The sequence below is a fragment of the Sparus aurata genome, chromosome 2 (genome assembly GCF_900880675.1).
Source record: "Sparus aurata chromosome 2, fSpaAur1.1, whole genome shotgun sequence".
In the NCBI taxonomy this organism is placed as follows: domain Eukaryota; kingdom Metazoa; phylum Chordata; class Actinopteri; order Spariformes; family Sparidae; genus Sparus; species Sparus aurata.
Window position 1 is genome coordinate 14,132,398 of NC_044188.1, and position 25,968 is coordinate 14,158,365.

General features: G+C 43.1%; 1 protein-coding gene across 4 annotated transcripts in view; it reads right to left on the reverse strand.

The window, feature by feature from the left end:
* Window positions 1–25,968, reverse strand: part of cux1b (cut-like homeobox 1b) — a 66,856-nt gene that overhangs the window by 20,206 nt on the left and 20,682 nt on the right. For all 4 annotated transcript variants that reach the window (XM_030440658.1, XM_030440633.1, XM_030440651.1 and 1 more), the window contains exons 3-12: window positions 23,514–23,561; window positions 17,462–17,540; window positions 14,715–14,852; window positions 12,412–12,535; window positions 9,212–9,288; window positions 8,709–8,775; window positions 3,802–3,850; window positions 970–1,074; window positions 308–496; window positions 5–63 (exon numbers count right to left, since the gene is read on the reverse strand). In XM_030440658.1, coding sequence (XP_030296518.1) covers window positions 5–63; window positions 308–496; window positions 970–1,074; window positions 3,802–3,850; window positions 8,709–8,775; window positions 9,212–9,288; window positions 12,412–12,535; window positions 14,715–14,852; window positions 17,462–17,540; window positions 23,514–23,561 — 935 coding nt within the window. The remainder of the gene's footprint in view (window positions 1–4; window positions 64–307; window positions 497–969; window positions 1,075–3,801; window positions 3,851–8,708; window positions 8,776–9,211; window positions 9,289–12,411; window positions 12,536–14,714; window positions 14,853–17,461; window positions 17,541–23,513; window positions 23,562–25,968) is intronic.

Below are 25,968 nucleotides of genomic sequence, written 5' to 3' on the forward strand. Positions count from 1 at the left end.
TCACCTCAACTCCTTCTTCACCTCCTCATAGTCAGCTTGCTTCTGCAGTTTCTCCTCCAGTTCCTGTAGATTACAAAGAGACGAGATGACATGAAAATGGATAAAATAATAAAAGCCCTCCTTGGATCTTTACATGTCATATACTTATTTCAGTGACTTGACTCGACACAACAGAACAGAGCGAGCAAATGTGTGAATATAGTCACAGGTGTGATCAGAATACACAACAAAGCTGGAAGAAGACAAGAATACAGAAATGCTCCTATTAGAAATTAATAGCTGAAATAACTGTGTTTTCTGTAACTACCTTGAGAGTGGCAGTCTTGCTGCTGAGCTGCTCCTCCAGCTGTGTGATCTGGGAGCTGGTGGTCTCTCGGAGTTTGGTCAGGCTGGCCTGCAGTCTCTGGACGTCCTCCACCAGCTGGGCGGTCTCCCTTTCTTTGGCCCTGAGCTCTGCCTCCAGACTTGAGTGGGATGCCACCTCGGCCGCCTGTTCCTAAAAGCCAAAAGAGGATGACAGTTTAATCTTACAGGCAAAATGAAACCTAAACAAGTAATTACAAAAACAGCCATAAAAAGGTCCTGGTTTCTGATTTAATTAATCACCGCAGCAATCAGTGTTTCTATGCCAGACAGAAGCTGATCTATGTACTGATTAACATTTCAAAAGGCCTCCTTCTTTACATCAATAATCAGATGTGGTTTACCACAAGCAGATACTTCAGTGTGGGGGTCAGACTCAAAGTTAACTAGTCTCACCTTGTGCAGGTCCAATAAATCAGTTAATCAATACACCAGTCACCTATTGATCCAATGTCTCCAGTGTCTGACCTTTAAGATCAGTGATCCATAAACTGAAGCTTTAATCAGCTGATCGCCAGCAGCACAAAAAGGCCAAGCTGATCTTTAGCCTATCAATACCTCTTCGTCAGCCATCTAGTAAATCAGTGAAGCAGTAAGATGTGTTACCGTGTCAGGGTCGGCCTTGGCCGGGCTGCTTAACGGCTGCGATTGGTTACTCAAGGACAGCCGCTCTCGGAGCGACTCCGCCTCCCGCTGAGCTGCCTCTGCTCGCTGGAAAGAGAAGAGAAAAAGTTGAAGGGGAAAACCAAATGGTGCAGATTGTAACATAGTCAAACATGATCAGTTCAGTGCTACTGTGCAGTGTGCTTTTTGTCATTTTCCACTAGCCCCAGAGAACAGCTGAAAACCTACTTAAAACATGTAGACAGAGAGAGCAGACTGACTGATAGTAAGACTACGAAAGTTCTTTCTGTTAAAAAGTTAAAAGGTGTCAGGCAAGTAAATTCCAAAACAGCAATCAAATTGAGGCAATAAAATTTTCCAGAACACCATCGTCTGCCAACCAACAGTGTGTCTGTCAGGAAAGTCTTCCTCTTTCCAGCGTAAACAAGTGTTTACCACAGAGCAGAGGCAGACAGAATACAAAGAACGATAGCTGACAGTAAATTTTTCCCCAATTGAAAATATTAAATTAGTCCTGAGGATTGAGATGATACCCGACGCCTCGTATTTATGGCCTGACTGGCGCGCTCCAGTTGGGAATCATCTGCAACACCGGCCAACTTACCATCATTAGGAGTTACAGGGAGCCGATTCTACAGTGTTCCTAATTGCAACCATATTGAGAGCTGTTATTGACTGGGTGGGAGTTGGACTGCTAGTCGCACAAGAAAAATCCTGTTTTCCATTTTCTCCTTATAAAAGCGTATAAAAAGTCTGTGACTGAGCTGGAGGCCACGCTGTCATCCTCTCTAAACCTCAAATCAGAAGTGTGAATAGTGTGTGTGTGTGTGCGCACGCGCATGTGTGTGTGTGTGTGTGGCATTATAGTCGGAGCGCTAACCTTCAGGCTAATATTAACATTACATGCCCTATGCTAGCCCTTTAGCCACAAATCATACTCTTGGGCTAATAATGAAAGTTAACAACAATGACATTAACAGATACCACAAGAATATTTACAACACAAGGGCAGAGGGCACGCTGGGGGTCTTATTTCAGCTGGTTTAGTAGGTGTGTAATAAAAATGTAAAATAAACAGCAGCCCTCATAGAAATAAAGAAAGTCTTTATTTGTTAATATAGGCCATATTTCATAGATTCTGAACGGATACGACTATTTATATTTTCAAAGATAACGCTGGTGATGTTTTATATTTTTTGGTACGCTCAACAAATCCCAGAAAAAAAAACAGGAAACCAAACAAGGAAACTACTGTTAAGTTTAGTGGCTCCTCCACTGAATCTGTGATAATGTGGGGTTCATTTTTCGTATTTGTTGGCAGAATAAATTCCCCACTTATTCCTGACTGGAGCAACATGTGGTTTGAAGAGGTATCTATATTGTTTTTGTTCTGGTGTGGGTGATATGCTGCTGTATATTAAGGATATACACTATTGGCAACTTTTGTTAGTTTTTTCTCTGTTTTATGCATTTGCCTATGGCTGCATTACTGTCAGTCTTTGTATGCCGTTTTGGTGTCTAGAAACATGTTAACTGCTACTTTTATAATGTCTTGTCATTAACTGAATATATACCGTTGTTGTTTTTTTTTTATAAATGCTCTGCTGACAAAATTGTATATTCTTTCAAAAACCCAATAAAAAAAAAAAGTTTAAAAAAATCAAATCATAGATAACAAATACAGAAAATATATCAATACATTAGATCTTTTCCAGCCCCTGTCAGCCCTGGTTTGTTCCTACTGGAGATGTAAATCTTTAAAAAGGGTCAATAATATATTTGTTATGCTGGAGGCAATCTGGAGTTAACGTGGTTGATAATGCTCATGTTTCCTCTATTCAGAATTTCTGGAATAAGGAGCAACTATTTCCTCAAAAACCCAGGGTTTCAGTGTCAGTACAACATGACTCACAGCCCTCTATCTTGGAAACATCCCTGACAGGCTGAGTAAAAATGATACCTTCCTCTGTAAGAACTTGCTGGCAGCAAGTAAAAAGGCCATTACAAAATACTGCTGACCTCTTTGTCAATATTGTTAAACACCTACATCTACAAGAAAAATGACTATACGTCCATAAGGCTCAGAGAGGACTTGTAAGAAAAACGGTGTGAAAAATGATGTGTTTATTTAGTAAACAAGTCAGATTAATTATTACTGTATGTACCATGTGAGACATTATATTTTAAAGTCAGCAAATCGTCTGGATTTACTGATAACCCCATGACCTATCTGCTTCTTTAAATCATTTCCTATTTGCTTTTAATTTACCGTCACTGTCCTATGAAAGACGTTCATAAGTAAAACATTTGTTAGATTGTTAGAAAAAGCTTAACAATCCTCTTAGTAACAGCTCGACACTGTGGTTTTTCAGCAGTGTTTCTCTAAACAGGAGACAACTGGATATTTGTTGTAGACTATTTTTTTGGAATAACACACATTTGGTCGAGAATATTTATGACAGTAGGGTGATGAACAGGAGCAGCTCGAAGGAAAGCCACTGTTTAACATAATGAAGGAACATGTCATCCTGTGCAAATTTGTGGCTCATTGATGTGTACTTAATAGTTTTTGAACGACAAAGGGCTCAGTGGTACAAAAAGCCATATGAGCATTTGCATACTGAGACAATACTTACAATACAATACAGAATATCATTCGATTAGATGTTTGAGTAGTAGTAAATCCACACATTTTATTGTAAGGATTTTAGTCAGTGACCAAATTGCTTTCTCTGCATTTTTACAATAAAACAAGTAGAGCCTGGTGGTGTGGACAATGCTGTGTATAAATGTACAGTTGGTATGTCAAGTTACCTGGTTGGCTCTTTCCAGGTCGGTCATCACCATCTCAATCTCATCGGCCCTGAGAAAGACATTTATTGTTACAACAGAGGATGTAACAGGGCTTTTAAGAGACTCACTCAAACATAGCAAACAAATAAAAACAAGGAATGGATGAACAGAGATGATTTGCAGGAAGAAGAGTACACTGTGCACACATCACGTGTGTATGAGTACAATTGTCAGAGAGGACACATTTGGAAAATGCTGGTGCCGTGTCCATTAAGCTACTGTCTAAATTTCACCTTAATCCATTGATTGTGAACTCCATAACCCAAACAGCTTGTATGTGTGCGTGCATACATGTATTTAAGTGTGTGTGCGTGTGTGTGTCTATGTGTGTGGGTGTGCACATGTAAGCCCCTAAACCCAGGCCACACTAAAACAGAGGGATTACATTAATAGAGCTCTAAGTCCTAATACAGCAGACTAATCTGCTATGAAGCTGTGTGATTGTGTCTGACTAATGGTCTGGATGGGGGCCACGGTTCACCTCTCACTTGCTAGAGGTCAGATGGCAGGGATACATCCCCATAATACTAGGGATGCACGACGGTAACACTCTTGGATGATACTGATATGTTGTTTAAATTAAATTGTTATTTATTCCCCATTTTGCAGGAGGAAATGAAACGGGAAAATAACTAACTTCAGATATTAACTCAACTTTTTAAAAGTCATTCAGTCTTCATTACACCATCTTTGAAAGGGCACAACTTCAATCATACAAATTTATGAAGCAACCCTTTTATATAACCTCCTTTCACATGAAAAAGGTTCTCTTTTTTGAATAGTAACTGCTTCAGAAGCCTTTTTAGCCTGTTATACAACTACCTACTCAATGAGAAGAATTGTTCAGCACTCAGATAGCCTTACAAAGTGATGGCAGGAATGTCACGACTCACGAGTGAGTAGCTCATGAATCTGCCTGCAAAAAATTAATGTGACACAACAGATAAACCGCTATCAGTGATTTTCATCTTACTTGCCGTGAACAAGGCAACATTTAAGCAAAAATGTCAAACATTTGATGGTTCCAGATTCATAAATGTTGGAGGATATCACTTGGGGACATTTTATAGACTTAACAATTAATCGATTTTTTATGAAAATAACCAGCAGATTAACTGATTATGAAAATAGCACTTATCAACTGACGCACCAGTTGTGTGCGCATGAATAAACATTCTGAATACCTTTTGCTGTATGATGAAGTTACAATTGAAAAATGTCAATAAAATGCCTACAAAACTCCTTGGGTGCCATTCATTGCATTACAAAGATGCAGTGTGTGCTTGTGGGTTTATTTAAAACATTACTTGCTAATAAGAGTACATGGATGGTACTGAACACAGAGTTGTGAGTGCATATGTGCACCACTGCGTCCATTAAGACCTTTTGATTTCACTGCAATCTTTTGATAGTGAACCCAATAACCCACGCAGCTTTTGTATTTGTGTGTCACAGTATGAGAAACAGTGTTACGTCCCATAGGCCTGAGTACTACTGATTTGAATGTGTTTAACAAAACAGACACAGTTGATATTAGGTCAACATTGTGCCACAGGCGATGCAGCAAAAAGAATCAGATGTGGGTGGGAGAGCTTTTCACTCTCTGCTTTTATTCTTTTCCCCAACAGTTAAAAGGATCTAGTATGCATTTAAGCAACATAATAGTACACTACCTCACCAGCTTTTATCCTGTCTTAAGCTATAGTGTTCGGGAACCACGTGCGCACTCAATCGCGATCCCACACACACAAACGTAAGGTCAGGGAGCCAACAAGCCAGAAAAGCTTGTAATGGAGAGCGTTTATGGGTAGTAATGCAACCCAAATACACCACCGCTCCTGCTCCAAATGTGATCATTTAATCAAAGTACAGATGCACAAAGTCTTCTTAAATAACCCTTGGATTTGGCTGTATTTGGGAATTATAAAGGCAAAGCTAGAGGCTGAGGGCCAAAGCAGATCACAGGGAAGGGATTTTCTGCATATCCTGATACAGTCAGTCAGTCGCCGGGCAGGGCAGGAAACTGTCCATGGGCAGCCGATGCACCCGGTGGAATTAATTCATCAAACACTGAACAGTAACGGGAGGGTCCTTCGTAATGACAAATCCTGGTTTTAGGACAGCAAAACTTTATGGATAAAGCTAGCTCTATACAGCAGCCACAGGGAGGAGCTATAGAGTAGATGCACAGCTGCACTCAAAAATCGCATACACCAAAACACACACACATTCTTTTGTACCATGACAGCCAATGGGTGCACCCAGTGACATCAGTGAGTACTGTAGGACTTCTGAAACAAGCCCAGAGCCTCTAAGCCCCTACTGTACTTCCTCCATCTCAGACAGGCCTTTTCATCTCTTATCATCTTCTCCTCTCTCCTGCTCCTCACTCGACCAGCTCCTTTTCTTTTTCCACCCTCTGCCTGCCTCCATCCTTTCCCCCCCTTCAACCCGTTTCCCTTCCCATTGCCCTCCACTTTTTCTCCTTTCATCTTTCTTTTTCACCCCCTTCCACCTCCCCTCTCTCATCTTTCGCCCTCTCTTCCTCGGCCTCTGTCCTCAGTGCCAGCAGGATATTCCCCTGATTTAGATTTTCATTTCCCTCCTCTATCACGCTCTTATCCCCTCTTCCTTGCTGTAGCCTCCAGCCCGACTTGCTTTTTGCCCTCTAGCTTTCATCACTCCATTCCTTTTCTTTCCTTGGCTTTCTCCACATTGCGTTTTCACAGCGTGTTACCTTGGGGATTTCAAGGAGGCTTAAAAAGAAGCTAGCTGCGAGAGTGTGCCTGTGTGTGTGTGTGTGTGTGTGTGTGTGTGTGTGTTTGTGTTGTGCGCCATTTTGTATTTATATGTGCTTCAAATGGACACAGGAAAAGCCTATTAACTGTTGCTTAATGATCAGCAATTAAATGCATTTCCCAAAATGGTATCAAGCCTTTACGCGCAGATAAAGCTTCACATACAGAGGAACACGCACACACACACACACACACACACACACACACACACACACACACACCCACACACACACACACACACCCACACACACACACAGCATCCTGTGGGGCTGGGGATCAATATATCATTAATCTTTAACAGGGACTAAACGGGTAAAACGCGGCCAGTCAGACCCTCACAGCGCTAACACAGAGGGGGCTACGCTACATCTGCAGGCCTGCCTCCCAATGAAGCTCACACACATTCTGGGCACTGCAACATCGACCAAAATTCTCAGGGAGTGTGTGTACGTCCGTGTGTGCACGTCCGTGTGTGCATGTTGCGCATGCTGGTGTGTATTTTAAAAGGCAGATTACCCGAATGTAGCAAGAGGATGGGGGATTTGTCACGCAATGTCCTCCTTAGTGGAAAGTTTAAAGCAAGTGTGTGTTTGTGCAAGTGTGTGTCTGTGTTTGTGTGGAAAATGCCCATGATATGTATGGCGTTTGTGTTTTGCAGTGCCAAAATGTATGCAGTCAAAGGGTTAAAAGTTGTGTTCAGCCAAACACTGGCGATTTGCTCAGCCAAGCAGTAAACGGGGAAAGGACTCCAAGGACTGGGAGGGTGCAGGGTTAGAGAGGGTTTGTGTGTGCTTTAAAGCGTTGCATTAAAATTTCAGATCACAGCACGCCACATAGTCAAGGACCCTGACTGCCTCAGGCTCACGAGTGAGTGCGTGTATTTGTATGTGTGTGTGTGTGTGTGCAAGTGTGTGTGTGGATGTGGGCCGGCATGTGTTTATTAGCTTCTGTAAGCAAATGGGGCCTTACTATATGTGTCTTTTCAAAATGTGTTTTCTTCCGACATGAACGGAAACAGACGAGGACAGGAAAACAAGAAGAACGGTGCGATACAGTCATGGGGAGAGAAAATAAAGGGGGGGGGGGCTCTGATAGACAATGAAACCTATTGATTAGTGCCATTACACTGCATGTAATATCTTCCTGTGGCCTTTCCTCTTACACTCACAAACGCACAACGTAGCAGATAAAAGACAACGTGTGGGAGTGAGGGAGGCAGAAACGGGAGAAAAAAGGACTGTGAGGGAGAGAGAGGGGGGATCGATCTGTTTTTAACAGCCAATCAATTTAACAACTCTGTTAATGGAGAGACACAGTGAGTTTGGGGCACAGTAAATGGGGTGGGGGGAAACCTTAAAAGCCAACTTGATACTCTTCCACACTTTCTGTACAGGGCACATGCAGGATACCCTCGATCATTTTTGGATTTATAAGACAACTGATGCTTAAAGAAAGGTCTGATATGGTGATGAATGCTTTGCTTTTCTTCTCAAAATTGTAAGCTTTATGAATGCGGTTCAGATGTTTGAGTAGTTCTGGTTCCCGCTACTAACCCTGAGGGAACAATGGGTGTGAATGCCATAAAGTGCCACTTCACAGTGTGGAGTGCTGACATGGAAAAGCTTCTGTTCTCATCCTTGCCACCACTATGAGATCAATAATGATAGATGCCAACAGCTCAAGTAATTGAAGCTACCTTATCTTAGAAGCCTGTGCGGCTTTAAGTCAGAGATCTCAAAGTGACCCTCGTCAGCCTCGCCTCTCTGTCGTGACCCTGATGAATCACAGGGCACTTTGGCCTACACCACACAAAAAATGTCTCTATTTTGGTGCTCAGTGTTTCGGCAGACTGCATCACAATTCGCGTCAGTATTTGGAGTGTGTGGGTAATGCTTGGATTCGGAGGCTGCTGAGCGTTGTGGGACACGATCCAGCTGTTAGGGAGAATAGGGGGAGTTTCTGGGCAAGGAGACGCACTAAACAGGATGATTATGTCAGGCAACAGAGTCAGGAGGAGCCAGAGGGGAGAAGTCCTCCGCAAACACACACATAGATCAGCGAGACACGTACTTTGCTGTAGATTCCTCGTCATACTTGGTCTTCAAATCAAAGAGCTCGGCCTGAGTTGTTTCAAGTGCTGTAAGAGATGGGGAGAGAGTCAGTCATAAGTTTCCCTGCTGAGTAAAAGAACTTACGTGTAAACAATACTTTTTAAAAGGCCCTGAAAACACATTTAGTTAAATAACTTTTAATTTTTCACATGAGGGACTTCTCTTTTTGTGCTGTTCTCACAGGTTTCAAGTGACAGTTGTGGTGCCATTAGCCAGTGTTTCCCGGTCACTGTAAATCTGATCAAACCACACCCACTCAGTCCAGATGATGCAGATTAAGTTTTAAGAGTTAAACTTCATTATGGATGAGGTTTTTTTCCCCAACCTCTGCACTGAAGGAACATAAAGTGAGACATACTTAAGATTTCTGTTTCAGATCCCCAACTCATATTCAGCCATAAGGTTGCCCATTTTCTCCGAGTTGGTTAAAACAGTACCCAGGTCTGTAAATAAGGCTGGTACCTGTCTGTAGGGACTGGGCCTTGTGTTCGGCCTCTTCCAACCTTGAGGACATGGAGTCCTGGCTCTCCTGGAGTTTCCTACAGAACGGCAGGAAAAAAAAAAAAAGAGCAGAAAGTCAAAGATAGAGATACTGACTCAGTAAATCTTGGGTTCACACTTTGTGGCAACTATTCTCTATTTTCCCACCATTTCTGAAGTGTTTTCCCCACTAAAATCCTCCCAAACACAACCCACTCCTCATTAAGCAGCCCTATTAGGCAGGAATGTCTGGCCACTGGGGCACACTGCACCCGGGGGGAGGGAGGGAGAGGGGGAGAGGGAGGGTGGGAGAGAGAGAGAGAGAGAGCAGGGGTTGAGTAAGGGGGGGCACAAACCACAAGGATAAAATAGATTCATTCTTAGCATATAAAAAGTTGGGCTCTGCTGAGAAATTGCCACTGCGTGTAAAAACATCAATAATCTAGCACAAAGACAGTCTTTATGGCACTCTTTGATGCCCCCCTTCACCGCCAATCTGTCTCTCCTGTCATCTCTATTTTTCTGCCCTCTACTTCATCCTTTCATCTCTCCCTCTCTCTCCCTCCTTCCCTCACTCCTTGCAGGATAAAATGCATCAGAGGTGCCATCCATTTACTGCCCCTCTCAGACACAGGAAGTCAGCTCTCTGCAGACAGGAAGGGGCCTATAAAACACTGACGTAAAGGAAATACAGTTGGACAATTGATCTTCTACAGTACGTCTGAAAGGGGCAGCGGGCTTCAACGCAGCTTCGCGGGAAACTAGATGATTGACATGAGGGGAAAATATGAGATCTGGAGTGTACGTTAGTCAACACAAATCTTGTAAAATTGACTTCACGCGGGCCAGACTTTTATCAAAATGATCAATGAGGGAGATTTCTTCTGAAGTGCTTTAAGGATTGTAGTGGAGTGTGAAAACATCAGTGGCAGTCTTTGGCAGTGCTTCGTGATTCACAATTAAAGCAGAGTGTGATGCAACTGTCAGGACGTAATATAAACTACTGCCATGTTTTCTTGAGAAAAACTGTGATAATGAAACACTTTTTTGATAAACTGTGTGCTGGTAGAAGTTGCGAGCAGTATTCAAAATACAGCTTAATGATCAACAACCACAGTCACCTTCTGCGTAAACAAATAAACTGATGCAGTGGGAAAAATGAGAGACTACGTTTCACTTTTTTAAACGTTTTTCTTTTAAAGAGACCCCATCCAATGAAAATCAAGTTTTTAACCTTGTTAACATGTCCATATATATACATATATAATACAAGAAATATCATGAGCTAATTAATTAAGCAGTCAAAGCCATAGCTGAGCATTTCTGCTTTGGAACTGCAGTGTACCAATGAGTCTCAAACATGGAGAAGTCAGAAACCTAAATAACCAGCCCCATCAAACTTGCAGGGTGGGGCATTCAATATAATTAGCAGAACACTGCTGGGAAACAAGTTGTATCCAGTAGAAGTCAGGTGTGCCAGGTGTAGCTAGTTATCTGTATTTGCAATCTGCATTTGCAACTTTCAACAAAAGGCAGACAGGTGTTTGGTTTTCACCTCTAAAGCTGAAAAAACGGTGAACAATCATGTTTTACCAAAGAACCTGAAAATATGTGAGAAATAGGTGTAGTTTAAAAATTCTGGTTTTCAAGCCAAACTTCCACAGAGAACTCGTTTGTTGACAGGACTCATTTTTCAGAGTATTGTTATGAGAATTTTACCCAAAAATAAATAGGGTTTGCCACAAAACTGATGTTGAGGCTTGAAGCCATTATGTGCAGCCTACAGATATAATATATATTATTCTGACAATCAAACGAAATATTATGCAATATGATGCTGTCGTCCAGCCCTAATTGTTATATTTTATTATGTCCATGGTGGAATTTGGTGTAACAAACTGTCCATGCGCATGACTGGAGAAGCTCTCAACACTGTGTAGCTGAGCTTTACACCTGACATGTTGAATTTAATCTATTTGTTATTTGTTGTTTTAAGAATTTATCTTCATTTCTCACTTACGACACATTTTCAGATTCGATACATCCATCACAGCCTTTAACTCCTGCTCACCCTCACTTAAAATGTGCCGTCTCTTTAAGCCCCGAGGCTGCAACAGCTAATCGTATGAGGGCTCATCATTTCAACTCTGCGCACATGTATATTTATGCCTTTAATTTAAAATAGGAGCCCATAGTTATTGAGGATAACTACATTTAGACTGACGGCTTAATTCTCCACCTGCACATGAAAATTGAACTTAATTTGGATTCACAAGATCATTTAAACCAGCCATAATCATATTAATCTGCATTTACTGAGTGATGTAGTAGGAAGAATGGTGCCCAAGTCTGTTCTTAAGAGAGCAACTATTATGTCTGCTCACACCTTGGCCAATTAGTTTAATTAACTTTGTGTTGAATGGGCTCATTCCTGGGAAAGGACAGTATCAGAAGTGACTTATTCTAGCATTTGTAAGACTTAATAACACCATTTCAGTAGTTAGAATAGCTTTTTTTCATCTTCCCAAAATATCTGGCAGCAATTTTGAGCATATTTATTACTGCCACCGGCTTCCTGTGTATCTGAAAATCACACGAACTTCAAAATGCCCTGAAAATGGGTTTTTGAAAAGGAAGTAACCTATTAAACCAAAATATATTACTTTATGTCAAAATAAAGAGACAGGGAGGCACAAATCTTGCCATTATAGTTATTTGGTGGGTTTGATTCAAGGTTTCAAACACAGCAGAAGGCTGTGGCAGCAATTATTCATAGCAAAATGGTTGAAATATATCGTGGTGAAGACAGAAAATAGGAGTCTGCGGTGTTGATTCCCATCAAGACAAGAATGGCAAGCACCCACATGACAAAAATGCTGGCATTGTCTTTTATGTAGGTTATTTTCCAGTCCTGCTCTCAGCTGTAAAAGGGAGGCAATGCCGGGGAATAATTTGCTGATTAAACTGATAACTTCAAGAACAAGTCCAAGGACTATTAGCTGAGATGAAATTATAAGTTGTGAATAACTCTGCTAAATAAAGTCAGGCATCTTAAACTTAGCACTCAAAGATCAGAATCATAGCAGGTCTGCCAGAGAGCACAATATCCCGAAGGTTTAAAATGGCAAAATAATGCAGAGGTTGGTACTTGAAGCACAGCCCACACACACACAAAGTTATACCTCTCCTTCTCTGCATAGTCGTTGTGTAGCTGGAGCTGCTTCTCTTGGGCCAGGTTCTCAGCTTGATTCTTCAGAGACTGCTCGTACTCTCGGATCTTCTCCTTCAAGGCCTTAATGGTCACCTCTGGAGGAGGTAAAAGCAGAAAGTCAAGCGTTTAGAGGAAATAGAGGGAGAGTTAACACACGCGCAATTTGCAAATAAACAGACGGCAGCGGTTTCCTAGTTGTGATAAATGGCAGTGATGACGATAACAGTTTTGACTAGGGGCATTTGACCTTTGCTTAAGGAGCAGCTTTTCATATCCCACATTCTTCCTCTGTCAGCACAGACGAAGGCCGTGGCCCCTATGGCTCCTGCCTAATCTTTACATCCATGACTGGTATAGAATATTCAACTTTCACCAACAGTAGATATGCTGTATTCATTAGGGCTGCATTAGTGCTGAAACCCCATAACCTGCTGACGGCTGAGCTCTGTATGGGGCAGCCTGAAATAAATCTAACACATAACTGGGGTAATAAATAGGCCTCCGTGTGTTTGTGCGTGTGTGTGCGTGTGTGTGTGTGCGTGCGTGCGTTTCTCAGAGAAAGATATAAGTGAGTGAGACAATGATAAAGAGCATTGCTGCTTGCTGCCTTTGACTGAGGGCTCTTAGCACTTTGTGTGCGTGTGTGTGTGCGTGTGATTTAAACTCCAGTCTCACTGCTCTGACACATAATCAATAGAGGAGAGTCCCCTCAGAGCCCTCTTACCCCTTAACTGCTTAACTGAACTTTAAACATTTAGGTTGCGGGGATCAATGGCCCCTGCACTCTTTGTATGTGTGTGTGAGTGTGCGCGCGTGTGCAAGTGTGCAGGCAGGTCCGTGTGTGTGTTTAACAGGAGTGGGAGTTCCACAGTGTGTTTTGGGGTTTAAATATCCCCCATCTATTGAGGCGGGAAGGAGGGATAAAGGATGAGGGAACAGGAAAATCAATGGTAGAATGGAACCCTGCCGCTATCGAGCTGTTCCAATTAACTCTCGCTGAGGAAAGGGGGATTCCAAAACATTCCCTCCTCGCTCACTCACTCCTCCTTTTTCGACTGAAATTACACCACTTTTATTACGGCTTCTCACTCATCCCTCTGCCTTTGTCAGTTTTTCCATCTTTCTTTACCCTGAGGTAGCCTGTCGTTTTTTATTCATGAAACTGCGCCTCATGTTTTTTTTCCCCTGAAAACCTAGTTGAAAATGTAAAACCTTGTACATTTTTTGTGTGTCTGAAACATTTATGAGGCATTAAAATATGTTGAAATGTGGCCTCTTTCTTTGAAAAGGGCTTCTAAATATGTTTCTTTGACCTTATATTTGCATTTAAAAGTCATCTATATATCAACATGCAGACAAAGTGGTGAGGTCATCCTCAAGGACCACTTTGGTGAAAAGAGTAACTCACAATCTTTTTGTTAATAACTTGTTTCTGATTGGGAAATAAAGTCTGTATTTCATACGTAAATCATGTTTTCTGCAACTCTGCACCTGAACATTTCTCATCGACACATTTTATTTGTTTCACTTTTGCTAGAGTGGAATATCTTTTGTAGTCATCACAACCCAATTTGGAAATATGCTAATTGTTTTTCATCTTGTTTTGTGCAGTATTTGCAAAAGACAGACATTGATCACCTAAAACAAGAGTGCAATATTAACATTTTGGTAATGAATGTGTAAGTTCTAGCCGCAAATGAATCCGTTACCTTTGTTTTTTTGGCTAATGAGTGAAAGAAATCTACCAGCCACTTGCATATTTCTTTTATATCGGTATTTGGCTAGATGTTGTTTCGGGCAAAAATTTCATTTTTATATTCATGACTTGGCAAAACCCTTTACTCCGGGTCTTACACTTTCACATCAGTTCACTCTGCAGTTGATTTGATTTGATTTATTTTCATATGGACAACACACACTGATAAACATCATGTACGTGTGCCAGTGTTAGCCAAAAGTCTAATTTCAAGCGTTTAGTTGAACATGAGATGTTAAATTTGTCATTCAAACAACAATATGAGTTTTGATTCTCACAGGAGCAGCCTTATCCACCATCTCTGAAAATTCAGTGGTTGTAACTGGTTATAGTAAGATACAATCTATCAGATAATTTAACTTCATTAAAACACTGTCCAACAACACATAAACTGATTGCAGGTGTATGAAATTTTGATATGTGATCATCTGTGAGAGGGGCATGGATGTAGGCCGCACAATCAATCAAAGTCAGTAAAATCCCAACGTGTGTGCCTTTGCATGTGTCCCGTCTCTAACCTTGGTTTTTGACCTCTGCAAACTCTTTGTTGTAGTCCTCCAGTGTCTCTCGAAGTTTGGTGTTCTCTGTCTCAATGTCGTGCATCCTCTGGAGCTTCAGCTGCAGCTGCTGAGCCAGCTCCAACACAGGTACAGGATCTGGCGGAGACAACGTACACCGCGTTAACACAGTGCAAAGCAGATTACACAAACAAGGGCGGCAAGGTGGCATGGTGAGCTAGGAATAACTATGTTCAAGGCCCTGGGAGAGGAAAGTGTTTGGCCTGATGAAGTGTCCTTGAGCAAGGCAATGAATCTCTAACAGCTCCAGGAAAGGTGTCCTAGAGCTGACCGTGACCTCTGAACTCCCTTTGGTGAATTACTGATGCCAGCAAGGACCAAAAAAGATCACAAATTACTAACAATATTTTGATGACATGAGTTATAGCCACAGTCACTCCTGCATCAGACCGCTATAAGTCAGTTTGACTATATGCAGAGCTAATCATTTCATCAGATACTGGATTATCAAAGGAATCTGGATTGTTAACTTTCATTTTTCAGGTTCAGGTTAAATATATTGCATTTGTGTTTACATAAATGTTTATTACATGTAATAATGTATTTCCCAGCCTAGTTAACTGGTCTTCTATTTATCACAATGTCATATTTCATTATAAAGTTAATCCTACCCTGATCATGAACCTTAAACACATTGTTATTGCATTTTAACTATTCACAAAAACTATATCCAGCACTGGTCAGACTCTACTGTAAATACACGAACAGAACAGAGAACACTTAAAGGTCACTGGTTCATTTTCACATTCTGTATCAACAAAAAACTTTATCCATAAAGGTTATTGAATGACACACTATCAGCCATTGTATAAACAGCGACTATTGTCGGGTACTGAGATAAACTTTTGTATCTGGGGGAAAAGAAACAAATACGTCAAGTGCTGACACAGCAAGATAAACGACACAGACGGTACCATAGATGAGACATTAACAACAGTGATTACTGGGCTGTGATCAGTTAAAGTGTTCACTGTGATGCAGCTTGAAAGGAAGAAAAAAAAAGAGAAACATGGGAGCAGACAGATGGACAAAGTGGAGCCGCGAAATAGGCAATGCGAAAGGTAAATAAAAGATTAAAGAAACAGAGACAGAAGGAAGAAAGACAACTTTCTGGAGGCATTTTACCAACATCTCTGTGAACACACAGCAGGGTTAACTGTCAGTGTGATGAAGAGAGCCCTGTCAGTCAGGCCAATCACATCTGATTGGTGCTCATGGGTGGCAGACTGGTGACAGGCAGCCAAGAGACGCAGGCGACGCTCATCAGCATGCCAGCTAAAAGAGCAGTTTGTGTGTGTGCGTGTGTTTATGTGTGTGTGTTGTACAGATAAGAGGAACTGACAGCTTACAGCTGGGGGTAAGGGCTGTGTGTGTGTGTCTGAGAGTGTGTGTGTGTGTGTGTGTGTGTGTGTGTGTGTGTGTGTGTGTGTGTGTGTGTGTGTGTGTGTGTGTGTGTGTGTGTGTGTGACTGTCTATGTGTGTGTGTCTCATGTCTGACGCAGTTAGATATCTTAACTATGCTAATGAGAGATCAGCAGAGAACGATTGGGGAATTTCATGCTGATTTTGTGCTGTCAAGGTGACACACCATGCAGGGCTAAGCTCTGACACACACACACACACACAGACACACGCAAAAACACACACACACACACACACACACACACACACACACACACACACACACACATACACACACATAAAGTCTCATACAAATACACCCAAGTACAAACAAACATTAAGGAACATAAGGAACATAACTGTACGCCCTGAATTTGGACTCCTATGTGCTAGGGCGCCCTTGAAAATCAACTTTCTCTCCCTCTTATCAAACCTTTGTCCTTCACATACACCCCCCGCCCTCCCCTCCAAATCAACTGTACAGCCTGTTAAAAGCAGTTTGACTTGTGGGCCACTGGTGCTGAGCGCTCTCGCCAGACACCTTTAATCTAAAGCAGAGCACACTGGGCTGACTAACCAGGCCTTCAGCTGATAGAAGACAGAACAAAACACACTGTTTCCTCTTTCAAGACTGCTGCATTAGTCAGGCTGGTCTGTGTCTGTGTGCGTGTGTGCATCAGGCATTACATCATTGTCTCGCTGCAAGTTAAGAATAGCCCCGTCAGAGCTGGCGCTGACTTATTGGGAGCAGTACAATCCAAAGATATTACTGTAGGTCTATCCATGTGGGAATATGATGACCTCCTTACGCTATAGATGAACTCAACTCCTCTCTCATTCCTACATACAGGGCCCCTCCAGGGCTCCCATACAGCTGAAAATTTCCAACCAGTAGCTCCAACTGTGTGTGTGTTCTGTAACACTCGCTCCTCGGCCTCAGTGTGCTGAACGTGACTGCTCATGTGTGCGCTCCGTGGCAGCCAATCGTGGGCGCACTTGTCATCCATATCAGGACGCACCTTCTGTTAAGACCCTCTAAAGGCTTCACCAGTGGGGATGAGATCTCGTGGGGACATATTAAGGCGTCGCACGCGCCTGGTTGCACAGTGAAGGAGCACCAGAGGGATGGTGTCATGCTTTTTCTCTTCCCCTGTTGGTGCTGTCAGCATGGATAAGGGGGTCTCCTGATCATGTTTTTTGGACTCGGGAGGTGTCTAGACAAACACACTCGAACAAACACACACACACAGGGATGCACGCAGAATGGATGTTAGAGGTGGCCTTACCTGGGACATCGATTATTTTCTTGTACACGTTCAAGAAGGCGTTCTCGGCTTCTTTACTTCTCTTACTCAACGCATCGATCTGCAAAGAGAGAAAAAAGTTAATTGTAAGTTACACCACCACATAAGTGTCATATCCATACACTCCAAAGGCAGCCCAGTAATTTCTCAGTAAGACTAGTCGACACAGACCAGCTGCAGAGGTAAAACCAACATGAAGTGTCTCAGCAAGGTGTTGGGCCACCGTGTGCTGCCAGAACAGCTTCAATGCTCCTTGGCATCGATTCTGAAAGTCTCTGAACTCTACTGGAGGGATGGAACACCGTTCTCCCAAAAGTTATTCCCTAATTTGGTATTTTTGATGATGGTGGCGGAGAAAGCTGTCTAACACGTCGGGCCAAAATCTCCCAAAGGTATGTGAGGGCCACAGTATATTAGTCACATCATTTTCAAACTCATTAAATCATCCAGTGACCCCTTGTGCCCTGTGAATGGGGGCATTATCGCCCTGGAAGAGCCACTCCTGTCAGGATAGGAACGTTTCATCAGGATAGAGGTGATCAATCACACAGCTTTGTATTGATTTGATTAGATTTTCCTCCTTAAAAGAGGACAAGTGAACCACTAATTTAAATTAACAGATGAATCACTTCTAATTTGCTCACACTCAGGTAAGCGTGAAGATTTAACCTGGCTTCAAATGCAAACAAAATGTTTACATGCAATTAAAATCTTGACAAATGGGTTTTAAATTTCCAATGGCTGACTCTTCTGCATTTAGACATACTCTAACGTATAAAATTGTTTTTTTTCCCACTCACCTAATAGCCATGCCAGCAAAATGCCCCCAACATAACAGAGTGCCCAGATCCCCTCACAGTGGGGGTCAAGCATTTAGGCCTCTACTGTTTTCATGGTGTACGCCACACATGCATTGGCCCATCTGTCAAGACTATCATGAAGAATGACTTAGCTACCCGTATCATCTTTTCCCACATCTCTGTAGACCAGTGCCTAGGATTTTTGCACCACTGCTCTCCCAAATGTGCATACATTATAAACTAATTTATCTTAAATCCTTACTTATCTAACTTTATAAGCCCCTCAAACTTTTTAATGAGGGGTTCATGCACTGCAACCCTCCTTTATTATCCCTCCTTATATAACTGTTGACAAACTGTTCTTGCAGTGACATCTTGATCACCTATGGAAGAGCTGCCTTCTCTTAAATATCACACTATCGCAAGCGCATCATGGTTATCACAGGTGCTCACCACAATTTTTGACAAGGATGCACAACATTGGATTTTTGCTGATATACTAAATTTTCTAGGGGTGACCAGAATGATTCAAAGCCTCTACTGTTGCCATGGTTATCAACATCCAAGTCAAAATTCAAATGTAACAGGGTTCGTTTGTTTGTTTTCATGGAAGAGGAAGACGTTACTTAGGCCAACCCAAAAGACTCATAAAGAATGAGAAATGAAGCTCCTCTTTGGGGTATAATTAGTCTCAAAACATGCACACACATAAAAAAACAAAACAAACAAAAAAAAAAAAAAAACAGCCACTTGCACATTATGCACGCACATGACAGTATCCATGAACGGAAAACCATCCTTGCAAGGGAGTGTTTCTGCTGTGAATAGGGGGCTGTGACAAATGCGAGCTTGACACTACCTATGTGAGCGCAACAGCTCAACACACACTCCCTCATTAAGTTGACTTTTGAGAATTTGGAGGCCGGATGGAATAAAAAAAAAAATGCTGGTGTCTCCCTTTCATCCTTGTCTCTCATGACACTCATAGTTTCACTAATATACGATGCTGATATGTCAGTTCAAAGCCTGTATTGGACAATACAGATGACTGAGATAATTGTGCATCCCTATTATCTGACCCTTTATACTGAAGTCTTTCCAATAGATCTAAATGCAGATGTCACTTTAGACAGTTAGGCAGTCTTTCTGACTGAGGCTCCTGCCATCCGTGACCCAACAATGAACTCTCTCTCTCTTTCTCTCTCTCCCTCTCTCTCTCTCTCTAAACATCACTTAGATCTATTCCTCGTGTCATCGTAAAACAAAATCAGAATCAACTGGGCTTGCTCAGCTTTTTTTATACATGCCACAGAGCATGATTGGATGCTAATTGCTAAATTGAACCAAGCAGCGCACCTGTGTGGAAGCATCTGCATTCGTCATGTTTCTCCGCTCGTTTATTTAGGTTTTTTTCGTCATGTTGTCACCCGTCTGTATCCGTCTATCCTCACTATGTGTCGGTATGTTGGGATCACGGTTGTCTTGACAGTGGCTGCGTTGGTGTTTCCTTCCCGTGGAGTCTGTTCAGCTGTTCAGCCGATGACGGATGCGATTCGTTTGCCGCGTGCCCGTGCGTGTCCGCGTCGGTCTGTCCTCGAGTGAGTATGCCTAAGTCCGTCAGTCGTTCGGTGTGTGTGTGTGTGTGTGTGTGTGTGTGTGTGTGTGTGCCTGTGTGTGCGAAATGTGTGTGTTCGTTTCCCCTCCAGCACGCTGACATCATTAAACAGCTGGCTCAGTCTTTCCAGCCACAGCAGGGGCAGATTATTCAGTCAGCTCTTAGCAGCAATACAGTGTGGATCCATTACTGATGCAGCCATTAACACAAGAGGGCACGGCATGCATTCCATCACTGATATTATTGAAATGGACAGCATTAGAATGGATCCATAAGAGATTAATTCCAAAATCATTCTGGGGATGACTTTTACACTGTTGTCAATGCTCAAACATGAGGCGGAAAGCTCTACCACAGTCTGTGTGTCACACTTCAATATGAGAAGCAGACAAGAGTAGGCGAGACGCATCTGAAATCAAGTCTAAATTGAGGGAAACACATGCCAAATAAAGACATTCAGATGGTGCTACTGTACTGGGCAGAGCTACAGCTGACTACTCTGGCTCACGCACTCAGACTAAACAGCCTTGTGTTTCTCTTCCAACTCCTCCAGCACACTCACTGAGAGAAAAGGAATAAAGACAAAAGCCTATATAAGTCCAAATATAAAGTCTTCACATTCCCAGCCAAGCCAGTAGTGTAGTTGATGGGTGGTTTAGGGGTTCTTGCCACTGTAAACAGAGCGGGCTACATGTAATACTGCCTGGGCTCCTATGGGAACCTAATAAATCTCTTCACATGGCTTTGATTCATCTCTAGTTTTTTAGCCGCAAAACATCTGGCCCTGTGTAGGCTGGTGCCAGCACCCCTCCCTCTTTTTTCCCCCCTTTATTTCTCTGTCTCTCTCTCTCTCTCTCTTGAATTCTCCCTCTTGTCACTTCCATGTTCTCTGACTCATTTTTTTCTTTCCCCTCAATCTTTTTCAGTGTCAGTCTTTCTCACATGTTTCTCTGTCACACACTCATGTCTAACTGCACAGGGCTCCTGTCTAGCCCTCTCTCCCCGCGCCACACACACACACACACACACACACACACACACACACACACACACACACACACACACACACACACACGCTATCCCACTGCTATATCTCATTCTCACATCACGCTGCATCATGTACTTTACCCTCTTCATGTGCTGTGTGACACTGAGCGATCAGGATCCTCAAATGCAAGGCCACTAATGGGAGATTACTGATCCCGAGCACTAATACCTCTCACACACCAGCGCCAAACCTGTTCATCAGTGTCGAAATGTGTGTACATATGTGTATAGAAGAGCATGTGATCAGAGCTTCAGAGGACTATAACACAATCTAATGATAAAGAAGAAATGCTCACAAACCAACACATAAAAAATGATCTGCCGATGGCGGTGAAGGAAGCCGGCTGCGTGACTGTACAATGACTGGGCCAAGGTCAGTGGTACAGCAGCTTTATATAGCCCAACATGGGAGGCAGGAAATAGACATTTAATGTAGGACACACCCTACAGTTAGAGGCAGGTTAACTGCAGGACCAGAGCCATTAGAAGACCACCCAGGATTTGCAAATACAACCCTGCTGTTCCAAACTGCAGCTCTTTCAACCAATCCCAATGACATCTGCTATTACATGCTCCCCTGCCCCCATCCCCCACACACACACACACACACACACTCACACACACACAGACAGACCAAGCAAAACAAATGAAGTGACACAAATGATACCTCACCAGTATCAGTAGGTTACCGATGAGAAGTGCTTGCAATTGCAAAAGGTATCCCTGACACATCCACACACACAAACACGCACGTACGTCAGCAACTTGTGCCACCATCACTCAGCACCGCCTCGCTCCCCTATCTAACCCATAGTGTGTGAAGGGCATCAGGCTGACCTGCGTGTGTTCGTGCATGGGTGTGTGTGCGTGCATGTGTGTGTGTGTGTGTGTGGCCCCAGTGGAGTCTGATAAGGGGAGGCTATGGGAAGCAGAGACTGAAGCCTTGGATAATGGAAAAGCTTATCTGATCGATGGACCAACAAGAAACACTGAGCATGCAACATACACACACGTAGACGCACACATAACCCGTTTACCAAACTGAGGCCTTCTGGAAACGGTACTGTTATTGGTAATAATTATGACCCGAGGGCATCCACCTTTCAATGACAAAGATTAAACAGAGTATCAAGACCTCCAAGTTCCTGGGCTAAAACTTTTTATTGTTCTGTCTGGGTTCCACATTCACTTAGTAAAGATTCGGGCTCCTGGGTGAAATGCTTACGGATGAGTTACTGTGAGACTTCCAACAGGAAGACCCTCTGGTTTCTGGCGCTGTCTTGTCCTTGATCAAAGCACCGAGGGGTAAGCAAACAAAGCCAGGCTAAAATTACACATTCTCAGAGCTGCTCGTGTTGTGGCATGCAAGCGCGCAGAATAGTCGACTGATTGATGGGCTGCTCTGAGACTGGCGCGGGTGTACAGTATTATCTCAATAATCATAAGATAATGTCTTTCTCAGTTCCGCGACCACCCACTATGCGCCTCAGCGTGTTCTGGTGTGCACGCCGTCGAGGTGTGTCAACATGAGGACGGTGGAAACAGCTGACAAAGCCCCAATTATATTGCTGCCGTTTCTATTCTCTAAATAGACTGTGGATCATCAGCAGAACATGGTTGAACCACTATAAATTACAGCATTTTTACATAACCACTGGCTGTGGTTGCTGCTCTAACACAAGAATATGGAAACTAACCCAGTGTTAAACTGTAATATTCTATGGCCAGTAGCAAAGCACCCCTGTCACTATCCATTCAGATGATTTTCTTTGTGTGCGTGTGTGTGTGTGTGCATGCTAGGGAAGAGATACTGTTAGGCTGAATGTCCACCCACTTCAACCCCAAATAACGCCCCAGTCTAAACCAGCCGCTTCCACTCCTACCCTCTGACTTTCACATATGGGAGTGAACTGGAAATGCGTGGCTGCCAGAAAGGAGGAGTCATGATGGAAATAGGCCAAAATGATGGAGGAGGAGATAGAGGGGAACGGTGGGAGTACGATATAGCTTGCACACACAAAAGTCACCTCTTATAGGTCAGGGTACATGAAAACCTGGAGCATAACATTAAATTGAAAGTAAATAAATGTGCCACTATGAACAAAAATGGCTCATGATTCACCAAATCAACGAAAAAACAGCAAATAACCCCACCGAATCATGCAGACAAACAAAGTCTGAGGAAATAGCATTCGGTGAGTTGTGACTGGCTGGAGCCGGGGTTTTGTGGTGCTTTTTTTTTTGCAGGATGCAATTTAAACACACCCTCAGGCTACAGGACTTCATGAATAGGACAGAAAATCAAGAGCAGAGCAGAGCGAAGAAAAGGGAGCGAGAGAGGAAAGAGGGGAAATGAGATAGTGGCGAGAGAAAGAAAAGGAGATGGCGGAGAGAAGAGAGGAGAGAGAGAAGACGATTTAAGAGGAAGACCAAAGTGGAAAAAAGGAGAGAAGGGCACTGAGAGAGGGAGCAAGACCAGTCAATGAATGTCAAATGGGCTTCTTAAAATGCATTGTTGGAATGCATGTCGGTCTATCCCTATGTCAACATAAAATCCCAATAATACACTCACCTCTCCTTGGAAGCTCTTGAGCAAAGGGGCGACCTGTTTCCGTAAATCCTGAAAAAGAATTAAAGAAAAAAAGATGTTAGTGAGTCTTCAAAATTAGATAATCAACAGATCAATTTTAATCCTAAAATAGTACACAGGCACTCGTGGCAGTGATGTTCAGAGGCACTGGAAACCTGTTAGTTTCATATTAACAGACCATGTCGTGATCAAATAAGTCACTAATTGAAATCAAGTGGCGACCATTCTTGCCAAACCCAATGAATCATGAGTGATGCGTGAGCGAGTGATGAACACGAGGGCTAGGGAGGAGGCCAGGTTTGTACCCTGAGGTGCTCTGGTGGACTGCGTTTCTCATCAGAACAGGTGCAGCACCACCTGGGCCACCCAGAGGCACCGCTAGTGCGTGTGAGTCGGAGAGCGAACGAGCCACAGAGTAGGCCTACAGTTAATGCAAATTGTCTCTGCGCGCCAAGTTTTTTACTATAAAGCAAGTGCTTTTCATCCCGCAAGTCCCATTGCATGACTTTCCAGTACGAGTCAGCGGTTTCAGATTAGATAGCCAGTCGAGTATGTATCAGGGGAACATGCAAATCACCATGCTGTTAGCTGAGCCTACATCCTGACAAACTGAACTGGAGCGTACAGTAAAAAGCACAGCAGAATAGGACATTCTGTACAGGAACATTTGATTTGCACAGTTTGTGGACACACACATACTCACAAAACTGCCTAATGAAGATGTTAAGTGGGGCAACGACAGATGTGTGCTCGGGAGACTCTACGCCTTTTAGAAACCACCGCCTAAAAGCCTAACCGATGCTGCACGGAGAGTGCATCCCATACTGACCTGGGACCAGTGTCTGGGGCTGGCCTAATCCCAGGTTGGTCCAGACAGGCCGCTTGTCTGGGGCTGAGGACAGGTCATGACCTCGGTGACCTTGGCCCATTGTTACCTCATCAGGGGTCGCTGTGGCTGTTTGTCTGGGCCAATTCAATATTCCCCTGCTGGGGATAATGACCTCCACCCCGCCCCTGCCCCCACCCCCTCTCCCTGCTCTGGCTCTCCCCCTCTCACACACCCAGAGGACAAGCATGCACAAAAGAAGTGAAGTGGCAGTTCTGTCATTTGCATTAGATTTAGATTATTTTCCATTTAGGAATACCGTTTCCTGTCAGTTGTTTTTTTATCTTATTTTGCTTCAGTTTAGGTTTCATCGTTTCATCAGAGCAAAGCAAAATGCGTTTAGACATCTTTTTTCATTTCAGTGTTTTACACTTACTGGTGCTATTATAACAGTGGGTCAAACTGTATATAAATATGTATGGATACACAGTGACCAAAAAAGAAGCCTCAATATAATGTAAAGCAGTCTCAATAGTAGTCCTCCAATAATTACTACTTTTCTTCAAAGTTCAGCATTTGATGAGACTGCATCTGCACAAGGAGGAGCTGCCTCAAAATGACCATCACATATTAAACAGTTTCGCGTTCCTGTATTAATCTTATTATTTATTTTAGGCAGAGTTAATCAAATTCAAATGTTATCTTAGTTTAGATGTTTATCCTCTCAACTTACATTTTTCTTTACTAAGTTTTGTGCAGCTTGATTAGCTTGTACACACACACACACACACACACACACACACACAAAACAAACACATTCAAATAACATGGAGAGGCAAGCCATTGCTTTCCGATGAGGACCCGAGCTCTGAACCCCTTCGGTCCACTCTCCGGTGCTCCGCCCCCTGCCCCCTCCACTTCCAAAGATTTATGACCATATAACATAACAATGCACACAGACACCGTGGTCAATCTGTGTGTGTGTGTGCATGTGTGTGTGTAGTGAGGGGAGTGGAGGGGGCCAGGCAGCAGGAGATGGATGGCTGGTGTGTGAGCTGCCGGCAGACAGCAGACAGGCCAGCCCAAGGAATCCTCCAGGGAGTATGGAACTCCCATTCGCTGTCTGTCTGCCCTGCAGCTAAACACAAACGTGTGTATGTGCATGCGTGCGCGCACACACACGAGCACACACAAAGTTGTTTTACTACCACTGCCTCTGGCTAGCAATCTTTGGGACATTTTACAACCATTCCCACCCTTGCCTTTATAACAGTGTGGTAGAGGAGTCTTGACTAACTAAAAGGAAATTAAGAACTGGATGAATAATTCAGGCAACTTAGGAGGCACAGTGAGATGTAGTCCCACAAAAAAAAAAAAAAAACCCAACAGTGTGTCAGTCCTAATGAATTATGAAAACTTTGTTTTCACGCTGCATTTCTTTGCACTACTTTCAAAATGCTACAAAAGCCTGCGTGTGTGTGTGTGTTATTATGCAGACCATGAGTGCAGTTCACGCCAAGTACAGCTCAGCAGACTAGACACAGTCAACGTGGGCCGGTCTCCTGGTTGTTGAATAATGGATCAGAGACGGACTCCCGCTCAGCCTAATGC